The sequence below is a fragment of the Hyperolius riggenbachi genome, chromosome 8 (assembly GCF_040937935.1).
Source record: "Hyperolius riggenbachi isolate aHypRig1 chromosome 8, aHypRig1.pri, whole genome shotgun sequence".
NCBI classification, from domain to species: Eukaryota; Metazoa; Chordata; class Amphibia; order Anura; family Hyperoliidae; genus Hyperolius; species Hyperolius riggenbachi.
In genome coordinates this window covers 255,620,777-255,648,654 of record NC_090653.1, presented here as the reverse complement: position 1 = coordinate 255,648,654, position 27,878 = coordinate 255,620,777, and the positions used below count along the sequence as shown (strand labels likewise).

Below are 27,878 nucleotides of genomic sequence, written 5' to 3'. Positions count from 1 at the left end.
CTATAGTGTCAGTCTGCTGCTCTCCCCGCCTCCTGCAGAACTCCAGTCCCCGCCTGCATCCCCTCCCTCCCTTCTGATTGGAGGGAAGGGACGGGGGCAGGGACCGGAGCTATGCAGGAGGCGGGGGAGCAGCTGAGACTGACACTACAGATGTAAACACAGCCTCACAGCGTGGCTGTGATTTATGAGGGATTGCAGAGTGCAATCCTTAGTGGGGTTTGGAATAGCAACAGAGGCTGGGCTGTATAGGCAGATCCAGCCTCTGTATGCAGATAACATCCTTTAAACACACCTCGGGTTCTCTTTAAGGGGGCTTTGCTATTAAACATTAAAGTCGGCGGGCAGATATTTTCCAAACGGCAGCAAAGCAGGGGTTAAAACGATAAATAGGCAGGACAAAAAAAAAAGTTTTAAAACGATAAATTTCGTTCAAAAGGTCGGCGCCGTTTTTTAACCTTTTAAAACGATGAAAATCGTTTGATAATGTAAGTGAATGGGGTGCCATCTTTATCCAACGGTGCTGGGCCCCATTTTTCACTGACCCGCACACAGCAAGGCAGAGGAGAAGGACACACAGGGGGACCAGAGGAGGACACAGGGGGATCAGAGGAACCATAAGATGTCCCTGCACCATGGATGCACCAGGTTTAGTTTATTTATTTATTTTTCCTCGTTTCTGTCCTCTAAACCTTGGTGCGTCTTATAATCCGGAGTGTCTTATATAGTCCAAAATATACAGTAGTTTTCAGCTGTCCTGCAGCCAGCCAATCACTATGTGGCTTCAGTCCCCACATGGTGATTGGCTGACTGCAGGGCACTGCGCCTCAGTCCCTGCATGGTGATTGGCTGACTGCAGGGCACTGCGCCTCAGTCCCCGCATGGTGATTGGCTGACTGCAGGGCACTACGCCTCAGTCCCCGCATGGTGATTGGCTGACTGCAGGGCACTACGCCTCAGTCCCCGCATGGTGATTGGCTGACTGCAGGGCACTACGCCTCAGTCCCCGCATGGTGATTGGCTGACTGCAGGGCACTACGCCTCAGTCCCCGCATGGTGATTGGCTGACTGCAGGGCACTACGCCTCAGTCCCTGCATGGTGATTGGCTGACTGCAGGGCACTACACCTCAGTCCCTGCATGGTGATTGGCTGACTGCAGGGCACTACACCTCAGTCCCTGCATGGTGATTGGCTGACTGCAGGGCACTACACCTCAGTCCCTGCATGGTGATTGGCTGACTGCAGGGCACTGCGCCTGAGTCCCTGCATGGTGATTGGCTAACTGCAGGACGCCTGCAAACTAACCAGGTATTGAAGGAGACGCGATCCCCGGGACCAGGTGATGTATGCAGATGCCAGTAATGACATCTAGTTACTAAGGTTATTTAACATTTTAGGACATTTCTAAATCATTACATAACCTTAGTAGCAATATGTGATTATCCTCATCACCCAGCGCCATTTTTTTTTGCGACCATTTTTTAATGTGCGCTTTTTGCACTTTTTGACTACAGTCTGTGTTTTTGATGTTCCTACTAATTGTATATCTTACCACTCTTGAACTTTATAAATCGATACCATAGAGTTCATCTAGTTTTGTATTAGTGTAATCACTGTAGTTTCTTATTGTTACTACTTCTCCCTCTTTTAGGCTTGGTTCACACTTGCGTTAGAGTGGCAAACGGATCTGATCACCGGACGATCGGATCCGTTTTCACTCAGTTGCCACTCAGCTGCTTCTGCTCCGTTTCCCCACATGCCAGAACGTGAAGAAATGTTCAGTTTTCTCACTGCCCCCAATCAGGGCCAGATTTACCATAAGGCACTGTAGGTACGTGCCTACAGGCGCCTGATGAAAGAAAGGCGGCTCACTCCCCTCCTTGAGCAGCTCTCTTCCTCCTTCCCTATGCAGAGTCCGGAGCAGAGTGTAAATGAGAGGCTACTCACCCAACTCTCTGCATTCCACTGACCAGATCTCCCTTCAGTCACAGGGCAACATAATACTGAGGATACCTCTGGCTGTCTAATACTAAGGGGCACCTGTAACTATCTATGAAGGGTAAGAGAACTGAAGGAGCAGTGACAGCTGGGACAGCCAGCACACTTGTGGTGCGGTTCATTGGGTGTTTGTAGGTTCATGGACGGCAAGGTGTAGGGTGCCAAAAAAGGTGCCTATAGGCTATTGTGATGTAAATCTGGGCCTGCCCTCACTGCAGCGCTTAAAGGGGAACTGAAGAGAGAGGTATATGGAGGTAGCCATGGTTATTTCCTTTTACGCAATACCAGTTGCCTGGCAGCCCTGCTGATCCTCTGCCTCTAATACTATTAGCCATAGCCCCTGAACAAGCATGCAGCAGATCAGGTGTTTCAGACTTTAAAGTCAGATCTGACAAGATAAGCTGCATGCTTGTTTCTGCTGTTATTCAGATACTACTGCAGAGAAATAGACCAGCAGGGCTGCCAGGCAATTAGTATTGATTAAACGGAAATAAATATGGCAGCCTCCATATACCTCTTACTTCAGTTCCCCTTTAAGCTTCCATTTCCATTTCGCTGGGCTCAGCGGTCTGGAAAATTGCTGCAGGGAGGAAACTTGCGGTCCATTCAGTTGATCGGATCGTTTGAACAGACGGATCCAGGTTAACTCTGGATTCGTTCCCATCTGTTCCCTTCCGATCCGGGAACGGACTATTTTTTACTGCTAATGTGAACCGAGCCCAAGTGGTTGAGCATTTGTCCATTCTACTCTTTTCTTATCAAGGATTTTTCTCTGGGACGATTTTGGTGTAATGATCTTGTAGAGCAGATCTCACTTGGCCACATTGGGGTCCTGGTGGAAGAGCCGCAGGATAGGCTCCGTGTTCACAAATAGGGCCCAGCAGGGGAAGCAGAACAGCAGTAGGATGAGGATGCCTCGTTGTAGGACGGTCCCCACTAGTTTCAAGTTGCGCCCTCCGTAGATCTGAAATAAAAACGGTATCAAAGCCATCACTGAATAGGATAAAAGCCATTTAGATGTATAGTGTGTGGACTATACCATAATACGCCCTTTATATTGTTTTGTGCATTGCACATAAGCTATTTTTGCATTCTTCGTTTTTTTCTTATTATTATTACCCGACTTGCTGGATTTGCAAAACCGTCTTCCTGCGACAATATCAGGTGCAGATTGGTTACACTAAATAAAAGTCTGTGAGCACCCCAAGCTCCATAACCATCCTGTCACCGCCTACAGGGCATACATGCAAAAAAGCCGCCTGGAAAAATGGACTCTGGATATAGCCACTAGTATAATCTCGGTAAAACTACAGATATTCTGCTATATATTTCAGATAGCAAAATATTGGTCATTGTTCTGTCTCAGCATCGATTGTACCTGCGACAAGCTCTGTTTAGACCCAGTCTGTTAGGCCCGGTTCACATTAGCGGTCGCCGTCCGGAATCGCCGTGCCGGAGCCGGACCGCATGCAGAACGGACGAAACGGACGCACGGCATAGCAATGAAAGCCTATGCGTCCGTTCACATGCGTCCGTTTCGTTCGGACCGGATCCGGACCGGATCCGGACTCCGGCATAAGACCCAACATGCGCTATTTTTTGGTCCGGCTCCTCCGGCAGCCGTATCCGGAGCGGAGCCGGACTGCACCATCCGGCCAATACAAACCAATGAGAACCGGAGAGCGCACAACACACTGGCTAAAAATCCGGATGTTCTACCCCACTTCCTATGGGTATTAAAGCGGCGATTTTGGATGGGGACACATGGGCAAGCATTTTGGAGTGGAGCAGCAGTGATTTTAAACGTGCTGGAGATGTTGGCAGTATGTCGGAAGTGGAGGTGATTGCTAAACAGCGGAGGGCCTGATTCCTCCCAGACCCCAACATTTTTATTCTATTTCTACTATCTTTTGCCAAACGGATCCGGATCGCATCCTGATGAACACCTGATGCAACCTGACCGGATCCGGATCGGATCCGGATCAGAACCGTACGGTTCCCGATCCGGATCCGGTCAGGTCATCCGGTCCGTTTGGCAGAGAACCGCAAGTGTGAACCGGGCCTTAGGATGTGTGCAGCAGGTAGAATTATTGCTTTAACAGGCAGCTTACTCAATGAATAAAGACTCCAGAGGTGTTTTCCAATGCTTATTTATGCTTCAAGGTACCAAAGGGTACAAACATAGTCATAGTTTTTTTTTCCTAGGTAAATTTCCAATGAAGTTACACAGCTTCCTCACTCTGCAGACTCTTCATAACAACTATGGCAAATGGGAGATACAGCAGGAAATGAAGGGTGGGAGCTACCAACTAACAAGAAGACAGCAGGGGTGTAAGGATGATACCAAGCAACAATGTAACATTTCACGTCATAACAACTGCTAGACAGTAAGAGGAGGCATAGCAGCACAGTAATCTTTACAGATATTTACTATGGCCTAGCCTAACCCTACTCTCACACAGAGCCCTCCCTCTGTGGATGCCTATCCTTAACCCCTTCCTGGTGGTGCCTAACCTTAACCCACACCTGGTGGTGCCTAACCCTAACCACTCCTTCTGGTGGTGCCTAACCTTAACTCCCTTGGAGGTTCCTAATGTTACAGCAATCCCTAAGGCTCCTCCCGGTCCTAACACTAAAGACTCCCGCCACCAAAACCGCAATTAGGGGGCCCTTTTTTCCTGCTCCGTCCACAGGAAGTAGTCAGAAATGGTAAGATTGGAGAAAAAAGATTGTATCATTAGTGGGCACCTTAAAGGGAACCAGAGACGAAGCACCCTTGTGTATTTTACTATATATATCAGTAAGAACATTAGAGAAAACGCCTACCCTGCTCTCTGTTTCATCCTCACTGCTAAAAGTGTCTGTTATCAGCTGTGATAAGAATCCCGGACTGAGCATTCAGTCTGGCTTTGCAGGGAATAATTATAGCTGAGTCATTATAGCAGAGCCACAAGGGGGCAGGCTTGGGCTTGAAAAGACACCAGAGAAGACAGACTCAGCTATAATCATTCCGTAGCAAAGCTAGACTGAGTGCTCAGTCGGGGATTCTTATCAGAGGTGATAACAGTCAGATTAAACAGAGAACAATGAAACAAAGAGCAGATTAGGTGTTTACTGTCAGGTTCCCACTGATTTATAAGGTAAAATACAAGAGGGTGTTTCATCTCTGGTTCTCTTAAAAAGTCAGCTGGTATCAGAGGAATCTGAGGTCTGATTCTGTTACAGCAGAGTTACGCAATAAGTCTCACCTGTGATATTAAAGTGTCACATGCACCAGCAAGCCCCGCCCCCACTGCCACACCAGTAATATTCACCACCTGGAAAAAAACAAAAACAAATAAAATCAAAATAAATAAAAATACAATGCTAAAATTTGAAATTCTGTGAAATACTACAATTTAGGTTTGTGGTATACTGTAACTCTGAAAAACGGGTGATGATACATAATATGGGTGGGGCATATTTAGAGCCAATGTTCAGATATGTAACAAAAACATCTTTATGAACCTTTACATATTCCTAATCTAGTGGAAAAAAATTCAGCTGTAATAAACGTATATGTAATTATCAATTATCAGTAAGCAGGTCTCTGCTACACAGCAGCGGCAGCCATTTTGTTTACAAACTCAAGACACTATGGCTTCAGTCTCCCTCCCCCTTCATACCCATGTGATTAAGCAGAGGAGTGTTTCAGACTGACTAGGAGTCAGCAGACAGACAGCTGTCAGTTGCTCAGAAGTAGATGAGGATGTATGAATTGTTTCAGAAAATATTTTCCTTCTTTATTCTAAAAGTTTTTCAATAAAACTTTTTTTGCTGTACAATCAATTTAATATAGTAAGCTGAAGTGGGATGAATCTCCATAATAACTGAAAAAATCATCCAATACAAAATTACTTATTTATTATGTTGCTTTTAGTGTTCACTATCAGATTTAGGAGAAATGTCATGTGAAAAAAGTAAAATAATATTTCTGCTGGTTTCCATCTTTACTGTTTCTCTGTGATGCCAAAAGTGACATCACCTCTGCCCTTTTCTTTTTCTTTCCCAACTCCCTATTCTTTACAGTGGGTTGCAAAAGTATTCGGCCCCCTTGAAGTTTTCCACATTTTGTCACATTACTGCCACAAACATGCATCAATTTTATTGGAATTCCACGTGACAGACCAACACAAATTGGTGTACATGTGAGACGTGGAACAAAAATCATACATGATTCCAAACATTTTTTGGAAATAAATAACTGCAAAGTGGGGTGTGCATAATTATTCAGCCTCCTGAGTCAATACTTTGTAGAACCACCTTTTGCTGCAATTACAGCTGCCAGTCTTTTAGGGTATGTCTCTACCAGCTTTGCACATCTAGAGACTGAAATCCTTGCCCATTCTTCTTTGCAAAACAGCTCCAGCTCAGTCAGATTAGATGGACAGCGTTTGTGAACAGCAGTTTTCAGATCTTGCCATAGATTCTCGATTGGATTTAGATCTGGACTTTGACTGGGCAATTCTAACACATAGATATGCTTTGTTTTAAACCATTCCATTGTTGCCCTGGCTTTATGTTTAGGGTCATTGTCCTGCTGGAAGGTGAACCTCCGCCCCAGTCTCAAGTCTTTTGCAGTCTCCGAGAGGTTTTCGTCCAAGTTTGCCCTGTATTTGGCTCCATCCATCTTCCCATCAACTCTGACCAGCTTCCCTGTCCCTGCTGAAGAGATGCACCCCCCGAGCATGATGCTGCCACCACCATATTTGACAGTGGGGATGGTGTGTTCAGAGTGATGTGCAGTGTTAGTTTTCTGCCACACATAGCGTTTTGCATTTTGGCCAAAAAGTTCCATTTTGGTCTCATCTGACCAGAGCACCTTCTTCCACATGGTTGCTGTGTCCCCCACATGGCTTGTGGCGAACTGCAAACGGAACTTCTTATGCTTTCTGTTAACAATGCCTTTCTTCTTGCCACTCTTCCATAAAGGCCAACTTTGTACAGTGCATGACTAATAGTTGTCCTACGGACAGAGTCTCCCACCTGAGCTTTAGATCTCTGCAGCTCGTCCAGAGTCACCATGGGCCTCTTGACTGCATTTCTGATCAACACTCTCCTTGTTCGGCCTGTGAGTTTAGGTGGATGGCCTTGTCTTGGTAGGTTTACAGTTGTGCCATACTCCTTCCATTTCTGAATGATCGCTTGAACAGTGCTCCTTGGGATGTTCAAGGCTTTGGAGATCTTTTTGTAGCCTAAGCCTGCTTTTAATTTCTCAATAACTTGATCCCTGACCTGTCTTGTGTGTTCTTTGGACTTCATGGTGTTGTTGCTCCCAATATTCTCTTAGACAACCTCTGAGGCCCTCACAGAGCAGCTGTATTTGTACTGACATTAGATTACACACAGGTGCACTCTATTTAGTCATTAGCACTCATTAGGCAATGTCTATAGGCAACTGACTGCACTCAGATCAAAGGGGGGGGGGGGGGGGCGAATAATTATGCACACACCACTTTGCAGTTATTTATTTGTAAAAAATGTTTGGAATCATGTATGAATTCCAATAAAGTTAATTCATGTTTGTGGCAGTAATATGACAAAATGTGGAAAACTTCAAGGGGGCCGAATACTTTTGCAACCCACTGTATCCCTGCTACAGATTACTGTCCCTCCCACAGCAAGCATCACCTAGACAACAGGCTTGCACCACTTTTTAAACTCTTCAAATGGAGGCGGAATTCAATTACCCTCTGGCCATAGTATCATTATCTTATCAGAAATAGGAAACTTTATTTTATTTGAATACTAAAGGCGCATACACAAGCCTGATTTCTTTAAACGACGGGTCGTCAGACCCGCCCGAGGGGGTGGCCGTTCTGACGTCAGTTTCCCTGAGTGTACAGTCCGTCGTTTAAAGAAATCAGACGTGTTTACCGCTTTTATACAGCTTGATACTGTAACAGTCTGTATGCATGTTGGATTATTCTGGCTCTATACAAATTAATCATTTCATTCCAGTGGTTCTGGAGGTGTGTTCAGCTTCTAAGGGTACAATGGTTAATTTGCATATATTCAGCAGTGTTGCTCTGGGAGACATCTCAAGCTCACTCCAACCTGAATTATCGCAAATTCTTTCTGTTTTAAGAAAGCAAACTTTTGTTTTTCACAGCTTGATACTGTATGTAAAAAACAAAACAAAAAAACAATAACAAGAAAAAAACTTTCCACAATTCCGCGTCCACTGCACTGCAGTTGAGGGCACTAAATATTTTTTTATTTTTGGATGTTACAATCCTCTTTATGCATAAATGCATTATGCATAAATGCATAAAAATGGTGTCTGTTCTTTATGGGATATAGCACCATCCTAAATTCATGGAATTGTACCGCGATAGCGAGTGACACAGCGTCCAGTTCCACTTTGCCCAGGTGTCCACAGAACACAGAACTCACGACGGAGATCATGAAGATCATCAGCTGAGACAGGAACTGCGAAGAAGAGAAAGAGAAAGAGGATTTAGCCTGGTATACACATTCAATTTTGTTCTGCCAATGATTGGCCAATTTACCACCTCCTGTAGTATGAGAGCTTACCTACATAATATGTTCACAATATTCAATATCTGTTGGCCTTCATACTACTTGGAAGTGGTGAAATTGGACAATCATTTGCCAATAAAAATGGGATGTGTGTATGCACCCTTAATCAAAAGCTCAACAGATGGTTGAGAACATTGTACAGACGAGAGATAACCCTAGGAAGTAAACCTAGCAGTGCCTTCCTCCAGGGCCGGCGCTACCATAGAGGCAAAGGAGGCAGCTGCCCCAGGGCCCCAGAGCTTGTAGGGGCCCCCAGTAGCTACAAGAGGAAACAACATTTTTTCAAATCGGCCTTATAGTTTTTGAGAAAATCGATTTTAAAGTTTCAAAGGAAAAAAAATACACATTTAAAAACCTGCCGACTTTAATGGTTAATAGCAAATCCACCTTAAATGCTAGAAACCCTAAATTTGCAGGATATGTTAAGGAGATCATTAGGAATAAGAGGAAAAAACTATTTTTCAAAAAGACCTTATAGTTTTTGAGAAAATCTATTTTAAAGTTTCGAAGGAAAAAAGTATACTTTTAAATGCGGTAAATGTAACTTTTAGTAGCAAACCTAACGGTAGTGTAATTTTACATGCATCAAACGAAAGCGCAATAAATTTCCTGGCGGGGTTTCCAGGGGGTCTATACGCAGCCGCAGCGCTTTGGCCAGGGATCGCTATACAGCCGCAATATGGCTGTATGAAGATCCCTGGCATTTTTTCCTATTTCCCCCCCCAAAAAATTATGTTTAGAGTGTGGCAATTAAAAAAAAAATAAATTATGTGGGGTCCCCCCTCCTGAAACTTTTTAACCCCTTGTCCCCCATGCAGGCTGGGATAGCCAGAATGTGGAGCTCCGACCGATTGGGACTTCACACCCTGACTATACCAGCTGCAAAGGTCCCCTAATACCGATTTTTGTTCCGGGGTATATGTTGGGGGGGCCCCCCAGGTTTATTTTGCCCTGGGGCCCCATTGTTGCTTAAACCGGCCCTGCCTTCCTCTGACAAAATAATCATAATGCGGGCAGCATTTCACCAGAAAATAATCGTTAATGTGGCAATGTTTCACCAGAAAATAATCGTAATGCGGCAATGATTCACCAGAAAAAAATCGTAATGCAGCAGCATTTCACCAGAAAATAATCGTAATGCAGCAATGTTTCACCAGAAAATAATCATAATGCGGCAATGTTTCACCAGATAATAATCGTAATGCGGCAATGTTTCACCAGAAAATAAGGTAATCGTAATGTGTTTTGCCAGAAAATAATCGTAATGCAGCAATGTTTCACCAGAAATTAATCGAAATGCGGCAGCGTTTTACCAGAAAATAATTGTAATGCAGCAGCGTTTCACCAGAAAATAATCGTAATGCAGTAATGTTTCACCAGAAAATAATCGAAATGCGGCAGCGTTTTACCAGAAAATAATCGTAATGCAGCAATGTTTCACCAGAAAATAATTGTAATGCGGCAATGTTTCACCAGAAAATAATCATAATGCGGCAATGTTTCACCAGAAAATAATCATAATGCGGCAATGTTTCACCAGAAAATAATCATAATGCCGCAATGTTCACCAGAAAGTAATCATAATGCCGCAATGTTTCACCAGAAAATAATCATAATGCCACAATGTTTCACCAGATAATAATCGTAATGCGGCAGCGTTTTACCAGAAAATAATCGCAATGCAGCAGCATTTCACCAGAAAATAGTCGTAATGCCGCAATGTTTCACCCAAAAATAATCGTAATGCGCAATAATTCACCAGAAAATAATCGTAATGCAGCAGCGTTTCACCGGAAAATAATCGTAATGCCGCAATGTTTCACCAGAAAATAATCATAATGCGGCAATGTTTCACCAGATAATAATCGTAATGCGGCAGCGGTTTACCAGAAAATAATCGTAATGCCTGCAATGTTTCACCAGGAAATAATCATAATGCGGCAATGTTTCACCAAAAAATAATCGTAATGCAGCAATGATTCACCAGAAAATAATCATAATGCGGCAATGTTTCACCAGAAAATAATCGTAATGCGGCAATGTTTCACCCGAAAATAATCGTAATGCAGCAATGATTCACCAGAAAATAAGGTAATCGTAATGTGGGCACCGTTTTACCAGAAAATAATCGTAATGCAGCAATGTTTCACCAGAAAAATAATCGAAATACGGCAGTGTTTTACCAGAAAATAATCGTAATGCAGCAATGTTTCACCAGAAATAATTGTAATGCGGCAATGTTTCACCAGAAAACAATCGTAATGTGGGCAGCGTTTTACCAGAAAATAATCTGCACCTGTAAAAAAAAAAAAAAAAAAAGCATTTACTCACCTGCAGAAGACTCCTCTCCAGGCGTGCAGCTCCCCTAATCTTCTGTGCAGCACTCCAGCTGTGAAACTCCTGTGCTGAGAGGCAGAGCAGGGCTACAGGAAGATGGCACCCAAAGCCGTGCACTGGAGACACAAATAGTCTCCAGTGCAGGGCTTCAGATGCAATTTTCCCGTAGCCATGCTCTGACTGCTGGAAACTACAGACTCCCGCAGACTGAGGTGAGCTGCGCGCTGCGGGGAGGAGTGAACCGGTGTGGCATCTATCAGATGCCGCAAGCCAGTTCACCACCTGGAGGGTCACACAATCTGGCGGGGAGGGTGAGCCCACCGTGGGCCCCACCCCTCCACAGCGCTCCAAGCGACCACCTGGTGCATCAGGAACCTCTGTCTCTAATAGCAATATTGGATATCAGTCTAGTCACATGGAAAGTAATATATCCCTTTGTTTGACTGAAGACACACATATGAAAACCTCTGGTTGCTGCATGCAAATGCAGTCAGTCGAATGGCAATTCAACACTTACTATGATCTGAACCAGTTGAGGGTGAGGAGGAACCCTAACCACGAGGACAACCATAATTTTTAAAAAGAGGAGGGAAAGCTCTAAATCCCTAGATACTTACCTATGTACATTGAAGACTCTGAATACAATAAAGCCTTCCTGGTCCTTGGTCCATCCCGTCGTCCCCCGTTGAATTATGCTCCTTCAACTCCTTGGCAGGCTTTGGTAAGTTTTGTACAGCAGGAGACATTGGCAGTGCTTCCAGACAGAAGCTGTACCCGAATTATCTAAAGATGTGCAGAGCTCCAGATTATGGACAAAATTACTCAACTTGCAAAACAGGTACAGCAAAGGAGGGCGTTAGCTTCAGTATAAATAATATGTGCACAAATTATTCCCTACTAGACCTCCCCTTGGTGATGTCAGGCCCTCATGGGGAAGACCTACCGCTAGTCTGACAATAGAAACATCATTTTTTCCTAGTGCTGCTAGTCATAAATGGTATACACATTTCTTCAAACAGACATCAAACAAACAAGTGACAGCGCTCAAGGCTACAACTGAAATGAAAACTAACAGAGGCAAGCAGAGCCCCACAGGGGCTAAATACATGCATTGAATGCAAGTCAGATGCAAATTATGTACTAATTCCTAATCTAAAAATTTGAATGCAGATTGAAGCACATGAATGCATCTAGCCAAAAAGTATACTTGCGTTAATTTTGTACAGCAGGAGACATTGGCAATGCTTCCAGACTGAGGCTGTACCCGAATTAGCTACCTGCAAAGATGTGCAGAGCTCCGGAACATGGACAAAATTACGCATTTCTTTAAACAGACATCAAACAAGTGACAGCGCTCAAGGTTGCAACTGAAATGAAAGCTGACAGAGGCATGCAGAGCCCTACAGGGGCTAAATACATGCCTTGAATGCAAATCAGATGCAAATTATGTATGTATTATGTATTTAGCCCCTGTGGGGCTCTGCTTGCCTCTGTAAGTTTTCATTTCAGTTGTAGCCTTGAGCGCTGTCACTTGTTTGTTTGATGTCTGTTTGAAGAAATGTGTATACCATTTATGACTAGCAGCACTAGGAAAAAATGAATGGGCTAAATATATGCCTTGAATGCAAATCAGATGCAAATTATGTACTAATTCCTAATCTAAAAATTTTAATGCAGATTGAATTACATGAATGCAGCTAGCCAAAAAGTATACTTACGTTAATTTTGTATAGTAGGAGACATTGGCAGTGCTTCCAGACAGGCTGTACTCGAATTGGCTACCTGCAAAGCTGTGCAGAGCTCAAGAATATGGACAAAATTACACAACTTGCATTCAAAACAGGTACAGCAAAGGAGGGTGTTAACTTCAGTATAAATAGTATGTGCACAAATTATTCCTTACTAGACTTCTGCTAATGTCTCCTTTTTTTAGATTAGGAATTAGTACATAATTTGCATCTGATTTGCATTCAAGGCATATATTTAGCCCATGTGGGGCTCTGCATGCCTCTGTTGGCTTTCATTTCAGTTGCAGCCTTGAGCGATGTCACTTGTTTGAGGCTTTGGTAAGTACTCGCACCCCTGGGTGCCTTTCGAAGACAGCGCATCCATATTGTGCATGCGCAAGCCTTGACTTGTGCATGTGCAGTACGGATCTACTCGTCTTCGAAAGTACGCAGGGACGCAAGTACTCCCGAAGCCTGTATGAGGAGTGCCAAAGAGGTATTTGATCTGCAGGTCGAATAACTTCAACGGGGGGCAGCGGTGGAACAACGGGATGGAGCGAGGAACAGGAATGTTCTATGGGATCGAGAGCCTTCACACTACATAGTCGTTTTATATCTGCCGCACTTCGGTTTCCCTTTAAAGTGGACCTAAACTCTTGTAGAGGATAGAGAAATGCACCCTGTATGTATTTAAAGAGTTAAGCCTGTCTAATCCCCCCTCATCTGTGTATAATCACAATTTGTAATTTGATCCCTTAGCTGTGTCAGCTCAGGTATCGCCTCTGCCACAGCAGAGCAGCTAATTTGTAAACACAGGATGTTAACCCTATGTCTGCTTCCATGAAAGCAGGAAGTAGCCTCACTGCAGATTTACTGCAGGATTTCAGCTGTGACAAAGAAATGTTTTTCTGTAAAGGATATGCTGTTGCTTATCTTGTACAGCAGAGGGGAAGTTCTGAGTTCAGGTCTGCTTTAATAACAGATCATCCCAACCAATGTGTTCAATATTTGCTGAATCCCTCTTGCTATACTTGGACGGGATATCTGGATAAATCAGGCCTTGTGTTGTTGACGGTGCCTGAAGCAGAGATGCTGCCTCGTGCTTTTCCCCGTGTTTGAGAACTGGCAGACATGCCCTGCAGCATGCTCAGCCAGATATACCCAGCAGAATGCTCTGCCCGCAGCAGTACAGCGTAATGGGAGCTGGCATGGAACATGAAATACTTTCCGTGTATTGCAACAGTAGAAACACAGTATACAATGCAGGACCAGGAATGCTCAAAATAGTAGATATCCGGATTTCACCCTGCTAATTAAAATCAGCTGTGTGGGCTGGGCGTCACGTGAGTACAAACACTTCCTCCTTCCTCCTTCCGGGTTGAAGGAGGAAGTGTATAGTCACGTGACGCCGGATTGGACCGCATCGTGGCAGGCACCGAGGGACGGACCTAACAAGACGTCAGCTAGGTAAGATTGACCCCCCCCCCCCCCCCCGCCCAGCCCGCACAGGTGATTGTAATTAGCAGGGTGAAATCCGGATAGCTACTATCCGGGTTTCACCCGAATTCGGTTTTGAGCGTCCCTGTGCAGGACACAAACTCTCCAGAGAAGCCCCGCCCACAACCACATGTCTGCAACTTCCATAGGTCTCATACCTCGGGTTTACGGTTGCCAGGTGTCCGGTTTTAGACCGGACAGTCCGGTTTTTGGCCGCTGTGTCCTGTCCAAAAAGGCATGTTAAACCGGACAATTAAGATGTCCGGTTTTATGCCTTTTGCCACTTGCCGCCACCCGTCCGCCAGCGCTGCGCGACCGCTGATTCGCTGCCTGGCTGTCAGTCAAAGGCACAGCCAGCCAGCTTACGCGGCGTAAGTTACGCCAGCTTAAGTACCGCCCCCGAGCCCGCGCTTCCCGACGTTGCTACGGCAACGCCAACGCTGCGTTGCCAACGCACGCATGACGTGCGTCACTCACGTCATTTGCAATGCGATTCTGCATCTGCGAAGGAAGCAAGGTAAGGTCAGGAGTCTGGAGATATGGTGAGTGAGTGACCCATAATTCTCTGGTTGTATTTCCGCTCTTTGTGTGCATTGGCTCCGCTCTATCTCCCCTCTGTATAGTCCAGGCGTGACTTTCAATCTCATTCAATCTCGCCTGAGCCCGCTGCTTACTATACTTTACACTTGAATTCATACTATTGTACAACGCAATTTATACTGTTATACTGTTATATTTGTTATATTTGCTCAAAATGTGTACATACATGTATGCGCAGATTTATATTTTAACTTTATGCCTATGTATGTCCACTTTATTGTTCTCAATAAAAAATTTTGGTGGGAAAAAAAAAAAAAAATTTAAAACTTCCCGCAAGAAATCGACCACTTCACTGTGCAAAAACGCCATAAATGCATTGCATTATTTGCATAGTTTTCCAGTTTTGTAATAGTTTTCTGCTCTGTCTCTTATTATGTGCATTTACTGGTGAAAAGCGGTCTCTTATTATGTGCATTTACTGGTGAAAAGTGGTCTCTTATGTGCATGTACTGGTGAGGACAGTTAGTGACATGGCTATGTACTCTGTAATGTGCTGCAGAAGATGTCAGTGCGATATAAATACTGTAAAAAACATTTTTTAAAAAGCCCATTGCTTAGCCCCACTCTACATAAAAGTGCGCTTCTGACTCCGCCCCTAACTCCACCCCCTGTCCGGTTTTCTCCATCAGCCGACCTGGCAACCCTACTCGGGTTCCTTTTAAGTCAGCAATACATGTTGCAATACATGTTAATGTCCTACTACATTATTATTATTATTATTATTATGTATTTATATAGCACTGACATCTTCTGCAGCACTGTACAGAGTACATAGTCATGTCACTGACTGTCCTCAGAGGAACTCACAATCTAATCCTACCATAGTCATAGTCTATATCATACCATATAATTATTACATATTTATATGGCACTAATATCTCCTGCAGTACTACATAGCCCTGTACATAGTCCTGTCACCAGCTCACACAATCTAATTTAAAGAGACTCTGTAACGTCAAAAACATCCCCTGGGGGGTACTCACCTCGGGTGGGGGAAGCCTCGGGATCCTAATGAGGCTTCCCACGCCGTCCTCTGTCCCACGGGGGTCTCGCTGCAGCCCTCCGAACAGCCGGCGACAGAGCCGACTGTCAGTTCAATATTTACCTTTGCAGGCTCCAGCGGGGGGTGCTGTGGCTGCTCTTGGCTCCGAACTACACGGAAATACCCGATCTCAGTCGGGTCCGCTCTACTGTGCAGGCGGCGGAAACTTGCGCCTGCGCAGTAGAGCAGACCCGACGGCGATCGGGTATATCCGTGTAGTTCGGAGCCGACAGCCACCAGAGCGCCTGCGCAGGAGCCGGGAAGGTAAATAATGACGTCATCTTGTACGGAGGGCCGCAGCGAGACCCCTGAGGGACGGAGGACGGCATGGGAATGGGAAGCCTCATTAGGATCCGGAGGCTTCCCCCACCCGAGGTGAGTACCACCCCAGGGGATCTTTTGATGTTACAGATCCTCTTTAATCCCTGCCATAGTCATATTCTAATGCCTTTCCCTGATCACCTCTGGCCTACAGTATCTTACATTCGACAGAACCAGATAAACTGCCAGACAGGATTGTTATGTTTCTGCTTCCTTGGTGTCTGATGGCTGCCAGCCAGAGTCCTTGAGTGTCAGAGGCTGAAATGCTCCTCCCTAATAAACATCAGCATATTAATACACATGAGCCGATCCCTGTGCTCTTTCCAGAGACAAGGTAACACTAATCACAGTCCCCCACCTCAGAGAAAAACAGAGAGAAATGAACTCTGTGGGCTTGACTCACAAAAGGGTGCTAACTTAGTTAGCACGCCTAAGAGCCCCTTAGCATGCCTAAAGCCCTTTAGGATGCGCAATTTTTTTTGCACGCTAAGTTAGCGCGCGCAAAGTTTAAGCGCTGCGCAATGCGCGCAAAACGTTGCACCAGGTGCGCCTGAAACATCGCAAGTTTCGGGCGCACCCGGTGTGACGGTTTAGGGGCACCCAGTGTCCGACGTTTGAGTTGCACTCAGTGTGACGTTTCGCGCGCACCGCGCAGCGCTAACCTTTGCGTGCGATCAATAAAAGCTTTGGGCATGCTAATTGAGTTAGCACCCTTTTGTGAAACGAGCCCTGTATGTATAGTTTAGCCTGTCTAATCCCCCTCATCTGCGACTAATCACAAGTTGTAATTTGATCCCTCAGCTGTGTCAGCTGACTGCCATGGCAGAGAGGCTAATTTGAAAGTACCGCATGTGAACAATATGTCTTCTTTCATGAAAGCAAGATGCAGACCACCGCCGATTTATTGCAGAACTTGTATCAGCTGCAAACAAAGATACAGTATGTTTTTCTTTAAAGGTTACTATGCTGCTGCGCAAAGCAAGATCATCCACCAGGCAACATAGGCAGGTTCCTGGGACCTAGTAGGTGTTAAGGGGGCCCACCAGCCATTTTCTTTGACTGCTCTCCACTCCAGTTTACCAAAAGGACCACAAAAGGGGCCCCCAAATTTACTACCTTGCCAAGGGCCCCATTACATATTAATCCATCTTGGCTGCTGCGTCTCTTTTAGAGCAGAGAGAAGGTTCTGTGTTCAGGTCCGCTCTAAAGTGGCGATACAGCATTCGAAGTATAAGGGAAGAGGCAGAGAGCCCAGTATAGTGTAGTATGTACTGTAAATTGGGTATGGAAGGTAAGTATAGGTGGGTTATACTCACAAACAAGGGTTACCGTCCAGGTAACCACTATGCAGGCAGGTGAGGAGATTAGACCTGTCCCCACTCAGGATTAAGAAGTCGCTCTCTGTTGATCGGGAAAAAGGAAGAATTCCCCTCCACCAGGGGTGGAAACAACTGCAATAGTAGTACAGACCTGACCCCTGCCACCACCAAACTCCTCATCCATGCCCTCATAATTTCCCGCCTCGACTACTGCAATGCCCTTCTGTCTGGACTCCCTAAGACCCGAATAGCCCCACTGCAGTCCATCATGAATGCGGCTGCCAGAATTATCCACTCCTCCCATCACTCCACCAGGGCGGCTCCCCTCCGTGAATCCCTCCACTGGCTTCCTATCCAGTCCAGAATCAGATTCAAGATATTGTGTCTGACCTACAAATCCATCCACAAAACCTGTCCAACCTACATTTCTGATCTTACTCAGAGATACACACCAAGCCGCTCACTCCGCTCCTCCAATGAACTTCGCCTGACCGTCCCCCGCATCACCCAGTCCCATGCACGCCTCCAAGACTTCTCAAGAGCCGCTCCGACACTATGGAACTCCCTACCTCCACCCATTAGGGCAGCCCCCTCCTTCAACACCTTCAAGAAGGCCCTCAAAACTCACCTTTTCACTCTTGCCTACCACCCCTCACAATTGCTCTAAACCCACAGCCGAACTCTGGTCCCCTACCTCTCGTGTCCCTACCTCTCCCTCTAGATTGTAAGCCTTTGGGCAGGGTCCTCACTCCTTTTGTGTCCTACCTGATCATGCACCTCTATTACTGTGCACCCATGCTATGCATTTGAGTGAACCTAACTTGCCTAACTCCATGCTCCCATCCAGTGACTGACTAAGCATTACCTTGTACTCATACTGTGCTGTGTGATCTGGTTTTCTTGTATTCCTGTATTGTCATATTGCTGTTTGTCACCCCTAAATATTGTCTGTAACCTAAATTAATGTCCAGCGCTGCGTAATATGTTGGCGCTTTATAAATACAACAAATAAATAAATAAATAAATACAGAGGCGCCTACAGGGTAAAAACATTATTTCTTTAAAATGGATAAAATGAAGTAGGTAGCGGTGGACCGCATTGGTGATATGCTCCTATTTGTTGCCTGAGGAAGTGGGATATACCCGCGAAACGCGTTGCACCTTGTTCGGAGTATGTAATTAAACTGATTTTTGCATAAAACGGCAATTTTTGGTGTCTGTTTTGGAGGGGTAAGTCCACCGCTACCTACTTCATTTTATCCATTTTGAAGAAATATTGTTTTTACCCTGTTGGCGCCTCTGTACTACTATTGCAGCATTCGAAGTATGGCCAGATTGACCATACGTATTGCAAGCTTTATAACTAGCAAACAGGATACGCTTCATGATAAAATTGGCATCAACGCATGCGCACCACAACGCTAACGTCAAACAGTTTAAAATATCTACGTCACCATTGACTTACATGACAGAATGCCGTTTTTGGTTGAGTGCAGGGCCAGGACAAGGTTCTCAGCACTAGAGGTGGAGATTCCAAAGTGAGCCCTCCCACCTGAACTGTGCCTACCTTAGTCTAGGTAGCAAACGTGCCCCCAGTATTAGCTCCCTTCCCAGTACAACAGCCAGGTGTGTCCCCATACAGTATTAGGCAGCCCCTCTCCCCAGTATAATAATGAGATGTTCCCATCCCCCCATGTAGTAGAGCCCCCTAATCCCCCTTCACCAGTACAGTAGCCAGATGTGCCCCTACAATGAACCACAGAGTAGACAGACAGGACCTGCAGAACCTGGAACCCGGAGGGGATGGGTGAACTCTGCCTGTCACACACTGCCTCCCGCTGTTGGAGGAGCACACAGGGAAGGGGTGGGGGGATGTTGCACACGCAGCCACATGCATGCTGCAAGAGGGGAGCCCTCCCACCACCCTTGCAGAGAGACGTCTAGAGGCTAGAGCCTATCCAGCCTCGGCCCGGCCCAGCCTCGCCCCCCCCCCCCCCCCCCCCGAGAAAAGTGAACAGCATGATTGTGTATGAGTACGAATAATTTTGGCTTTCCCTTCTCTAAATCTTCCGGGTTGAACAATTATTTTCCTTGTCTGGAAAACCTGCTTAGCCAGTGTGCTGTGGTCATGGGTACGCCTAAGTCTGGGAAGGAACAATACTCAGGATAGATTATCTACATCTCCTGTTGTCAGCGTTATTTAATGTCTTCTTGACGGGCTTACACAATTTTAAATAATTTTTATTAAAGAGGCACTGTAGTGACATACAGTATAGTACAATGCAGTAAAAGTACTCAGGATAACCACTTCGGTCTGATCTAGTCTGTTACTACTTCTTACCGCCGGTCCAGCGAGCGTGATGATCTGCCGCATTTCCTGGCACACGCCATCTGGCAGGAATCGGTGGATTTTCGGCATACACCCGACCACACCTGGTGCCTGATCTGAAGAGACATGATGGTCTGGGGCAGCGATCATGGCGACAGCCTGACTCTTCTCATCCGTCTCCTTCTCCTCCATGGTAGGGGTATCACCGGATGGCTCTGGTGGCATCTGAAGGGCAAATAAAACCAAAAAACAGAAATGGTAAATGGGCAAATAATTCCAATTTAAAGTGTACCTGAGATGGGGCCACTTTAAAAATGTGTACATACCTGAGGCTTCCTCCAGACCCCTCTGGCCTGATCGTTCCCTCGTTGTCCTTAGTCGCCTCCTCCTTCGCCCGCGACTGGCCCATAAAATCCTCCAGTTGGGGGGAGTCCCGGTGATGTGAACACAGCAGCAGCGTGCACACTGCCTAGCCGCGCATGTTCAGTTGGCCCCGCACTGGAGGACTTTCCAGGGTTAATTGTGGATGAACAGGGAGTCGGAGGAGAATGGGGTGGGTGTGCGATCAGGCCGGAAGGGGCGGGAGGAAGCCACAGGTATGTATATTTTGTATTTATATGCCCATCTTAGGTTCCCTTTAAGCGTATGTATGATTTGGGCACCGGGAGAACTGAATGACGGCTCACTCTGCTGCCGGTAATAAACTCCCCGGCGGCGTAAAACACAATTCCCCCTCTGAGTTGTAGCAACTCGAAAGGAGGTGTAATTTAGGGTCTGGTGATCGCTGGATCCCCAAATTACTGTTGCGCGGGACGCACATCATAGCATTGTTGCTATGATGGCACCCAGCCTCAGCGCTGAGCACCACGCGCTGAAGTTACCTGCTTCGCCCTTTAATACAATTGTAAACTGTAGATTGATTCAATGCCACGCTGCATGCAGGAACAGCATTAGGTGGATGGCCCATAGTGCCAGGGCCAGTTCTAGCTACAATGAGGCCTCCAGGCAAAATTAGGGCCTTCGGGCGACAGCGGATCTGATACAGTATATGATCTGTTGTTTCATCACCAGGGCCGGCGCTACCATAGAGGAAAAAGGGGCAACTGCCCCACGGCCCCCGACCTCTGCTGAGGCCCCGCAGCGCCGACCCTGGCTGCCTGCTCCCCCCGCTCGCACTGCTCCCTGGGGCCCTCTTTGATCTGGCGCGTGTTTACACATGACGCGCCGGGTCATAGAGTGAGAGAGAGACAGCGAGCAGAGGGGTAATGGGGGGGGGGGCATGGCCCCTTAAACCGGCCCTGGTCATCACATGTAAGGGGAAGGTGGAGGCAGTGGCATAGCAATAAGGGGTGCAGAGGTTGTGGCTCCTTAGCTACGCCACTGGGTGGAGGGTGGAGCCAGGACCGGATTTACCATAAGGCACTGTAGGCACGTGCCTACAGGTGCCAGATGATGGAAAGGTGTCTCACTCCCCTACTCAAGCTCCTCCCTCCTTCCCTATAGATCTCCCTTCAGTCAGGGGCACCTCTAGCTACTTAAGACTGAGGCTCTTCTAGCTACCTAATACACTTGGGGGGCACCTCTATAGCTACCTAATATTGAGGGCACTTCTGGCTACCTAATACTAAAAGGCACCTGTAGCTACCTATGACAGGCAAGGGAAGTAAGGGAGAAGTGACAGCTGGGGCAGCCAGCAAAGTTGTGGTGCAGTTTGGTGGGGGCTTGTAGGTTCATAGAGGGTGAAGTCTAAAGTGCCAGGGCGCCTGTACCTATAGGCTCCTGTGAGGTAAATCCGGGCCTGGGTGGAGCACAGCAGAAGCAGACAGTGAAAAAAGTATAACTCTCATCCTGTTGAATATCAGTGAACCCCAACCACTATCAGTAACCACTCTTACCTGCTGCACTGGGGGTCCCCCTCCTCAGTCCACACCACCTTTCTATAGGGTAGAATTGCTGCCTGTCGCCTTTTCAACTACCATCCCTAATTATCATGGCCGGATCTCAGGCAAGGCCGCATAGGCCATGGCCTAGGGCACCACAAAAGCAAGGGGCGGGCTGTGGGCACCAGTAGCAGTTAGCCTGCTGAACATTTGTCCTGGTGCACAGGGTTTGCACATAGCAGTGGGTGGTTACCAACAGCCGAATCTGTCACTCGGAGGATGGAGCAGCAGTGATCTCTGAGCTGCCTGTCATTCACCGAATGTGCCGCTTGCCAAGGAGCATACAATCTAATCCCTGCTGTGTTGGGGGTGTTTAGGATGCTGTTGGTCCAGGGGCAGCTGGTGATAGTGGGTCCACCCATGATGCCAAGTGAGCCGACTTCCTCAGGCAGCAGAACTCTGGGGGCAGCACCAGGCAGAAACAGGAAGTGAAGACGTGCCTGGCCAACCTATACTGGGGGCATATAATAATATTCAATCCACAGCGCTATTGTGAAGTAATAAAACCTCTTTATTAATCAAAACAACAAGCAGCATGTATCTCCTGGGTCCTTGACCATTTTTAAACCATCAATAATCAAAAAGCATGCGTTACCCACACACACTATTCACTGCAGTGAATGGACTTCAGATGGAAAGAGATCGCATCGCCAGAAACAGGCCTTCAGGGAGCACAGCAATAGTACGCAGTGCTCCCTGTCTGGCCAGCAGCCAAGCAGGAAGTGATGGACGCTTCCGGGTGTCCAGAAGTGTATTGTAAAAGTGTCATCTTTTTTAAAAAAAACCTAGCTGCCAGAAACTAAGATGACTTCCGGGCCGACGCAGATCGCCGCGGATCCGCACGGTAATGTAGTTCTGCGCTAGCGTTAGATTAGGGACTTCCAGCATAGCGTACTGCAACGTGGGGAGTATGAACTTCCCCATAGGCATTACTTAGGCTGCGGTAGCAGTGTGGCAAGTTTACGCACCGCCCCAGTGTGAAAGGGCCCTCAGACAGTGTGGCCTGGTAATCTCGTCTAACAACGAACATAAATTAACTTTCCCCGGTTTGGGTCTGAATTGTCTGGAACTCCACCTCCTTTATATATTTCAAGTGATGCATTTAATGCAGCCATTAGTACTTTGTATTTTCTTACTGTAAAATCAAAGATAAATATACAGTGGGTTGCAAAAGTATTCGGCCCCCTTGAAGTTTTCCACATTTTGTCATATTACTGCCACAAACATGAATCAATTTTATTGGAATTCCACATGAAAGACCAACACAAAGTGGTGTCCATGTGGGAAGTGGAACGAAAATCATACATGATTCCAAACATTTTTTACAAATAAATAACTGCAAAGTGGGGTGTGCATAATTATTCGTCCCCCTTTGATCTGAGTGCAGTCAGTTGCCTATAGACATTGCCTGATGAGTGCTAATGACTAAATAGAGTGCACCTGTGTGTAATCTAATGTCAGTACAAATACAGCTGCTCTGTGTCAGCCTCAGAGGTTGTCTAAGAGAATATTGGGAGCAACAACACCATGAAGTCCAAAGAACACACCAGACAGGTCAGGGATAAAGTTATTGAGAAATTTAAAGCAGGCTTAGGCTACAAAAAGATTTCCAAAGCCTTGAACATCCCACGGAGCACTGATCAAGCGATCATTCAGAAATGGAAGGAGTATGGCACAACTGTAAACCTACCAAGACAAGGCCGTCCACCTAAACTCACAGGCCGAACAAGGAGAGCGCTGATCAGAAATGCAGTCAAGAGGCCCATGGTGACTCTGGACAAGCTGCAGAGATCTACAGCTCAGGTGGGAGACTGTCCATAGGACAACTATTAGTCATGCACTGTACAAAGTTGGCCTTTATGGAAGAGTGGCAAGAAGAAAGGCATTGTTAACAGAAAGCATAAGAAGTCCCGTTTGCAGTTTGCCACAAGCCATGTGGGGGACACAGCAACCATGTGGAAGAAGGTGCTCTGGTCAGATGAGACCAAAATGGACCTTTTTGGCCAAAATGCAAAACGCTATGTGTGGCGGAAAACTAACACTGCACATCACTCTGAACACACCATCCCCACTGTCAAATATGGTGGTGCTAGCATCATGCTCGGGGGGTGCATCTCTTCAGCAGGGCCAGGGAAGCTGGTCAGAGTTGATGGGGCGATGGATGGAGCCAAATACAGGCCAATCTTGGAAGAAAACCTCTTGGAGTCTGCAAAAGACTTGAGACTGGGGCGGAGGTTTACCTTCCAGCAGGACAATGACCCTAAACATAAAGCCAGGGAAACAATGGAATGGTTTAAAACAAAACATATCCATGTGTTAGAATGGCCCAGTCAAAGTCCAGATCTAAATCCAATCGAGAATCTGTGGCAAGATCTGAAAACTGCTGTTCACAAACGCTGTCCATCTAACCTGACTGAGCTGGAGCTGTTTTGCAAAGAAGAATGGGCAAGGATTTCAGTCTGTAGATGTGCAAAGCTGGTAGAGACATACCCTAAAAGACTGGCAGCTGTAATTGCAGCAAAAGGTGGTTCTACAAAGTATTGACTCAGGGGGCTGGATAATTACGCACACCCCACTTTGCAGTTATTTATTTGTAAAAAATGTTTGGAATGATGTATGATTTTCGTTCCGCTTCTCACATGGACACCACTTTGTATTGGTCTTTCATGTGGAATTCCAATAAAATTGATGCATGTTTGTGGCAGTAATGTGACAAAATGTGGAAAACTTCAAGGGGGCGGAATACTTTTGCAACCCACTGTATTTTAGTACTGAGTTTAAGAAAAAACACAAAAGAAAATTGTTAAGATATGTGATGATTCCTATGCCCTTACACAGCTTATCCACTGATCTAGTCATGTGACAAAGTTATCCGTTTGTTAACCAGGAAGTGTTAAATAAAGTTTACGCAGAGAGCAGAGAAAAAAAAAAGTGAACAGTGTGTGTTCCTGAATCCTGAGAGAAACCAAAACATGGTGTCAGGGTGAAGTTTATCCTCCATCAGAGATCTGGTGTAACTCACAAGATAAGATTAGAAAGTAGCATTATGCTGGATACACACGGTGCGTTCCCGCACTCGATGCTCCGCTCGATTCCCGTCGGCTCGATTATTTCCAACATGTCCGATTCGCGTTTCGATGGATCGTTAGGTCGATTTGGCATACTTTACATGTAAATCGACCTAACAATCATCGAAATACGCTCGGAAATAATCGAGCGGCCGGAAATCGAGCGGAGCATCGAGTGCGGGAACGCACCGTGTGTATCCAGCATCACACAGGCTTTTCCATCTCCTAAATCAAAATGGCAACAAAAATCATAAAATATAAATTCCCTTTTTGTTTTATTTACCTTGTCGAGTTTCCTTTTACTCTGTCCTTCACCTCATTGTCTGAATTACTGAAATGATAATATTATACATTATGTATCATTGACTGTATATATATATATATCTCTACAGTATACAAGTGCCCTAAGGGCTTTTTCACACTAGAGGCTGCGGTAGAAAAGGCTAAAATGCTGCCTCTTGCTGTCAGCGTTTTGGTGCTTTTTGAAAGCATTTTTATGCTTTTCAACGCCAACACATAGCTTTTCCATAGCGTTTTCAAAGCGTTTTACAGCTCTGAAAATGTCTTTTTTAAATTGAATTCTGTGGATTTTCAGCGGTGAAACATTTTAAAAACGTTAAAAAAAAGCTGTAGCTTGCGTTTCCCATTGACTAATATTGACCGGACCTGAAAACGCAACGGGGAGCTTCAAGACGCAAAGCTCAAAAACATGGTGTTGAGTGTGAAAGGTAAAATGAAAGTCTATGGACTTTCATTTTACCATGGAAAACACCAACTAGGGCTGTGGTGGTAAAACGCCGAAAAAGGCCTCTAGTGTGAAAGAGCCCAGTGGCTGCAGCTCTTGAGCATTTTGAGTCCAAAAGGAGAAAAGCACTATACAAATATTATTATTATTATTGTTATTATTATTATTATTGTTATTATGATATATTAGGACCTAGGTTCTGAACACATGGAACTCAGGATACTTAGGCTGTGGGTTCACGGAGTATTGGAACTTGTCATAGACCAGGAGTGTCAAACTCAAACACAACATGGGCCGAAATTGTACGCTGGGACCTAATCTCAGGCCAACCTCAATGTCTACTGGCCATCTTCCTCTCTTATAAAGTTCACAGGCAGAGCCGGGACAAGGTACTCCAGCACCCAAGGCTGAGACACCAAAGTGCGCCCCTCCATCTCTCCCACCCCAACCATCACACAATAATTGCTATAGGACTAAGAGGCACCCCAAGGCCCCCAACACCTTAATCTCTAGTTATCTGGCTTACAGTCACTGCCATGTATCCCCTTTTCTTATTTTTCTCTGCTTCAAACACAATAGGGGAATGATAGCTGAGTGAGTTGTGCTACACTGTCCTACACTGCGCCCTGAGGCTGGAGCCTCTCTTGCCTCTGCCTCGGCCCTGTTCCCAGGTGTCTTATGGCCCTCCTCCAACCCCTAAATCGTTCCCTGGTGTCTAGTGATCCTCCCTGCCCTATACAGTTCCCTGGTGACTAGAGGCCCCTACTCTTCCCTAGATAGTTCCCTAGTATAATGCTTTTCCCCTACCTCCCCATAAGGCTTCCCTGGTGATCTAGAGTGCACCAAATATAATGCAAAGTGTGGAAACCACTTGAGGGCCAAATTGAATGGCTCTGAGGGCCAGATTTGGCTTGCGGGCCCGGAGTTTGACATGTATGTCATAGACAGTCTATAATAGTATTTATAGTACTTTTCAGCCTTCAGCAAGCAAAAAAGAAAAAGTACTTAAAATGGACCTGAACTCTTGCATAGAACAGAAGGAAAACAGAGAAATGCACCCTGTATGTATTTAGAGAGTTTAGCCTGTCTAATTCCCCCTCATCTGTGACTAATCACAACTGTAATTTGATCTCTCAGCTGTGTCAGGTGCCAGCCTCGGCAGAGCAGTTAATTGGTAAACACAGGATGTTAACCCTGTGTCTGCTGTCACGAACGCAGGAAGTAGACACATTGCAGATTCATTGCAGGATTTGCATTAGCTGTAAATAAGAAATGTTTGCTGCTTGTTGCATATCTTTTATAGCAGAGAGGAAGTTCTGAGTACAGGTCCACTTTAAAATAAATTGTCCCAAATGGGCATTAAAGGACACCCGAGCTGAAAATGAAAAGCTAATTCTTACCTGAGGCTTCTTTCAGCCCTAAGAAGTCTATGTTGTCCCTTGCTGCAGTTCTGCTGTCCTCCAGTGCACCGCTAGCCCCTCCCTAAGATCACCGTCCACAGTGGCACTAAACAACGGACCATTAGCGGATCCTGGAAAAGATGCTAACAGTTCCCATGTTAACCTATGGATCAGTTCACATTGGTCCATTCGACCGGATCTGTTCCACATGACCTGCTTGGAGGAACTCAAGGGTCCCGGGGCACAAGGGCCCCGCTGCAGTCACAACCTCTGCATGCCCTATTGCTACGCCACTGCATAGACTGCTAAGGGCTGGAAGAAGCCCTAGCACGCAAATAACTATGCTGTGTTCCTTTTTTTCTTTCTCTGCCTGAAAGAGTTAAATATCAGGTATGTAAGTGGCTGGCACAGTCCTGACTCAGACAGGAAGTGACTACAGGGAGTGCAGAATTATTAGGCAAATTAGTATTCTGACCACATCATCCTCTTTATGCATGTTTTCTTACTCCAAGCTGTATAGGCTCGAAAGCCTACTACCAATTAAGCATATTAGGTGATGTGCATCTCTGTAATGAGAAGGGGTGTGGTCTAATGACATCAACACCCTATATCAGGTGTGCATAATTATTAGGCAACTTCCTTTCCTTTGGCAAAATGGGTCAAAAGAAGGACTTGACAGGCTCAGAAAAGTCAAAAATAGCGAGATATCTTGCAGAGGGATGCAGCACTCTTAAAATTGCAAAGCTTCTGAAACGTGATCATTGAACAATCAAGCGTTTCATTCAAAATAGTCAACAGGGTCGCAAGAAGCGTGTGGAAAAACCAAGGTGCAAAATAACTGCCCATGAACTGAGAAAAGTCAAGCGTACAGCTGCCAAGATGCCACTTGCCACCAGTTTGGCCATATTTCAAAGCTGCAACATCACTGGAGGGCCCAAAAGCACAAGGTGTGCAATACTCAGAGACATGGCCAAG

General features: G+C 45.9%; 1 protein-coding gene across 4 annotated transcripts in view; it reads right to left on the bottom strand.

The window, feature by feature from the left end:
* The window catches only part of LOC137527775 (multidrug and toxin extrusion protein 1-like), a 153,411-nt gene that overhangs the window by 64,163 nt on the left and 61,370 nt on the right, over positions 1–27,878 (bottom strand). For 2 of the 4 annotated variants that reach the window (XM_068248657.1, XM_068248655.1), the window contains exons 2-6: positions 25,042–25,089; positions 19,763–19,975; positions 8,366–8,467; positions 5,245–5,313; positions 2,812–2,960 (exon numbers count right to left, since the gene is read on the bottom strand). In XM_068248657.1, the coding sequence (XP_068104758.1) occupies positions 2,812–2,960; positions 5,245–5,313; positions 8,366–8,467; positions 19,763–19,975 (533 nt within the window). In that variant the 5' untranslated portion in view covers positions 25,042–25,089. Of the gene's footprint in view, positions 1–2,811; positions 2,961–5,244; positions 5,314–8,365; positions 8,468–19,762; positions 19,976–25,041; positions 25,090–26,903; positions 27,043–27,878 lie in introns of those variants that run through there. The other 2 variants (XM_068248658.1, XM_068248659.1) reach the window with 2 other exon arrangements.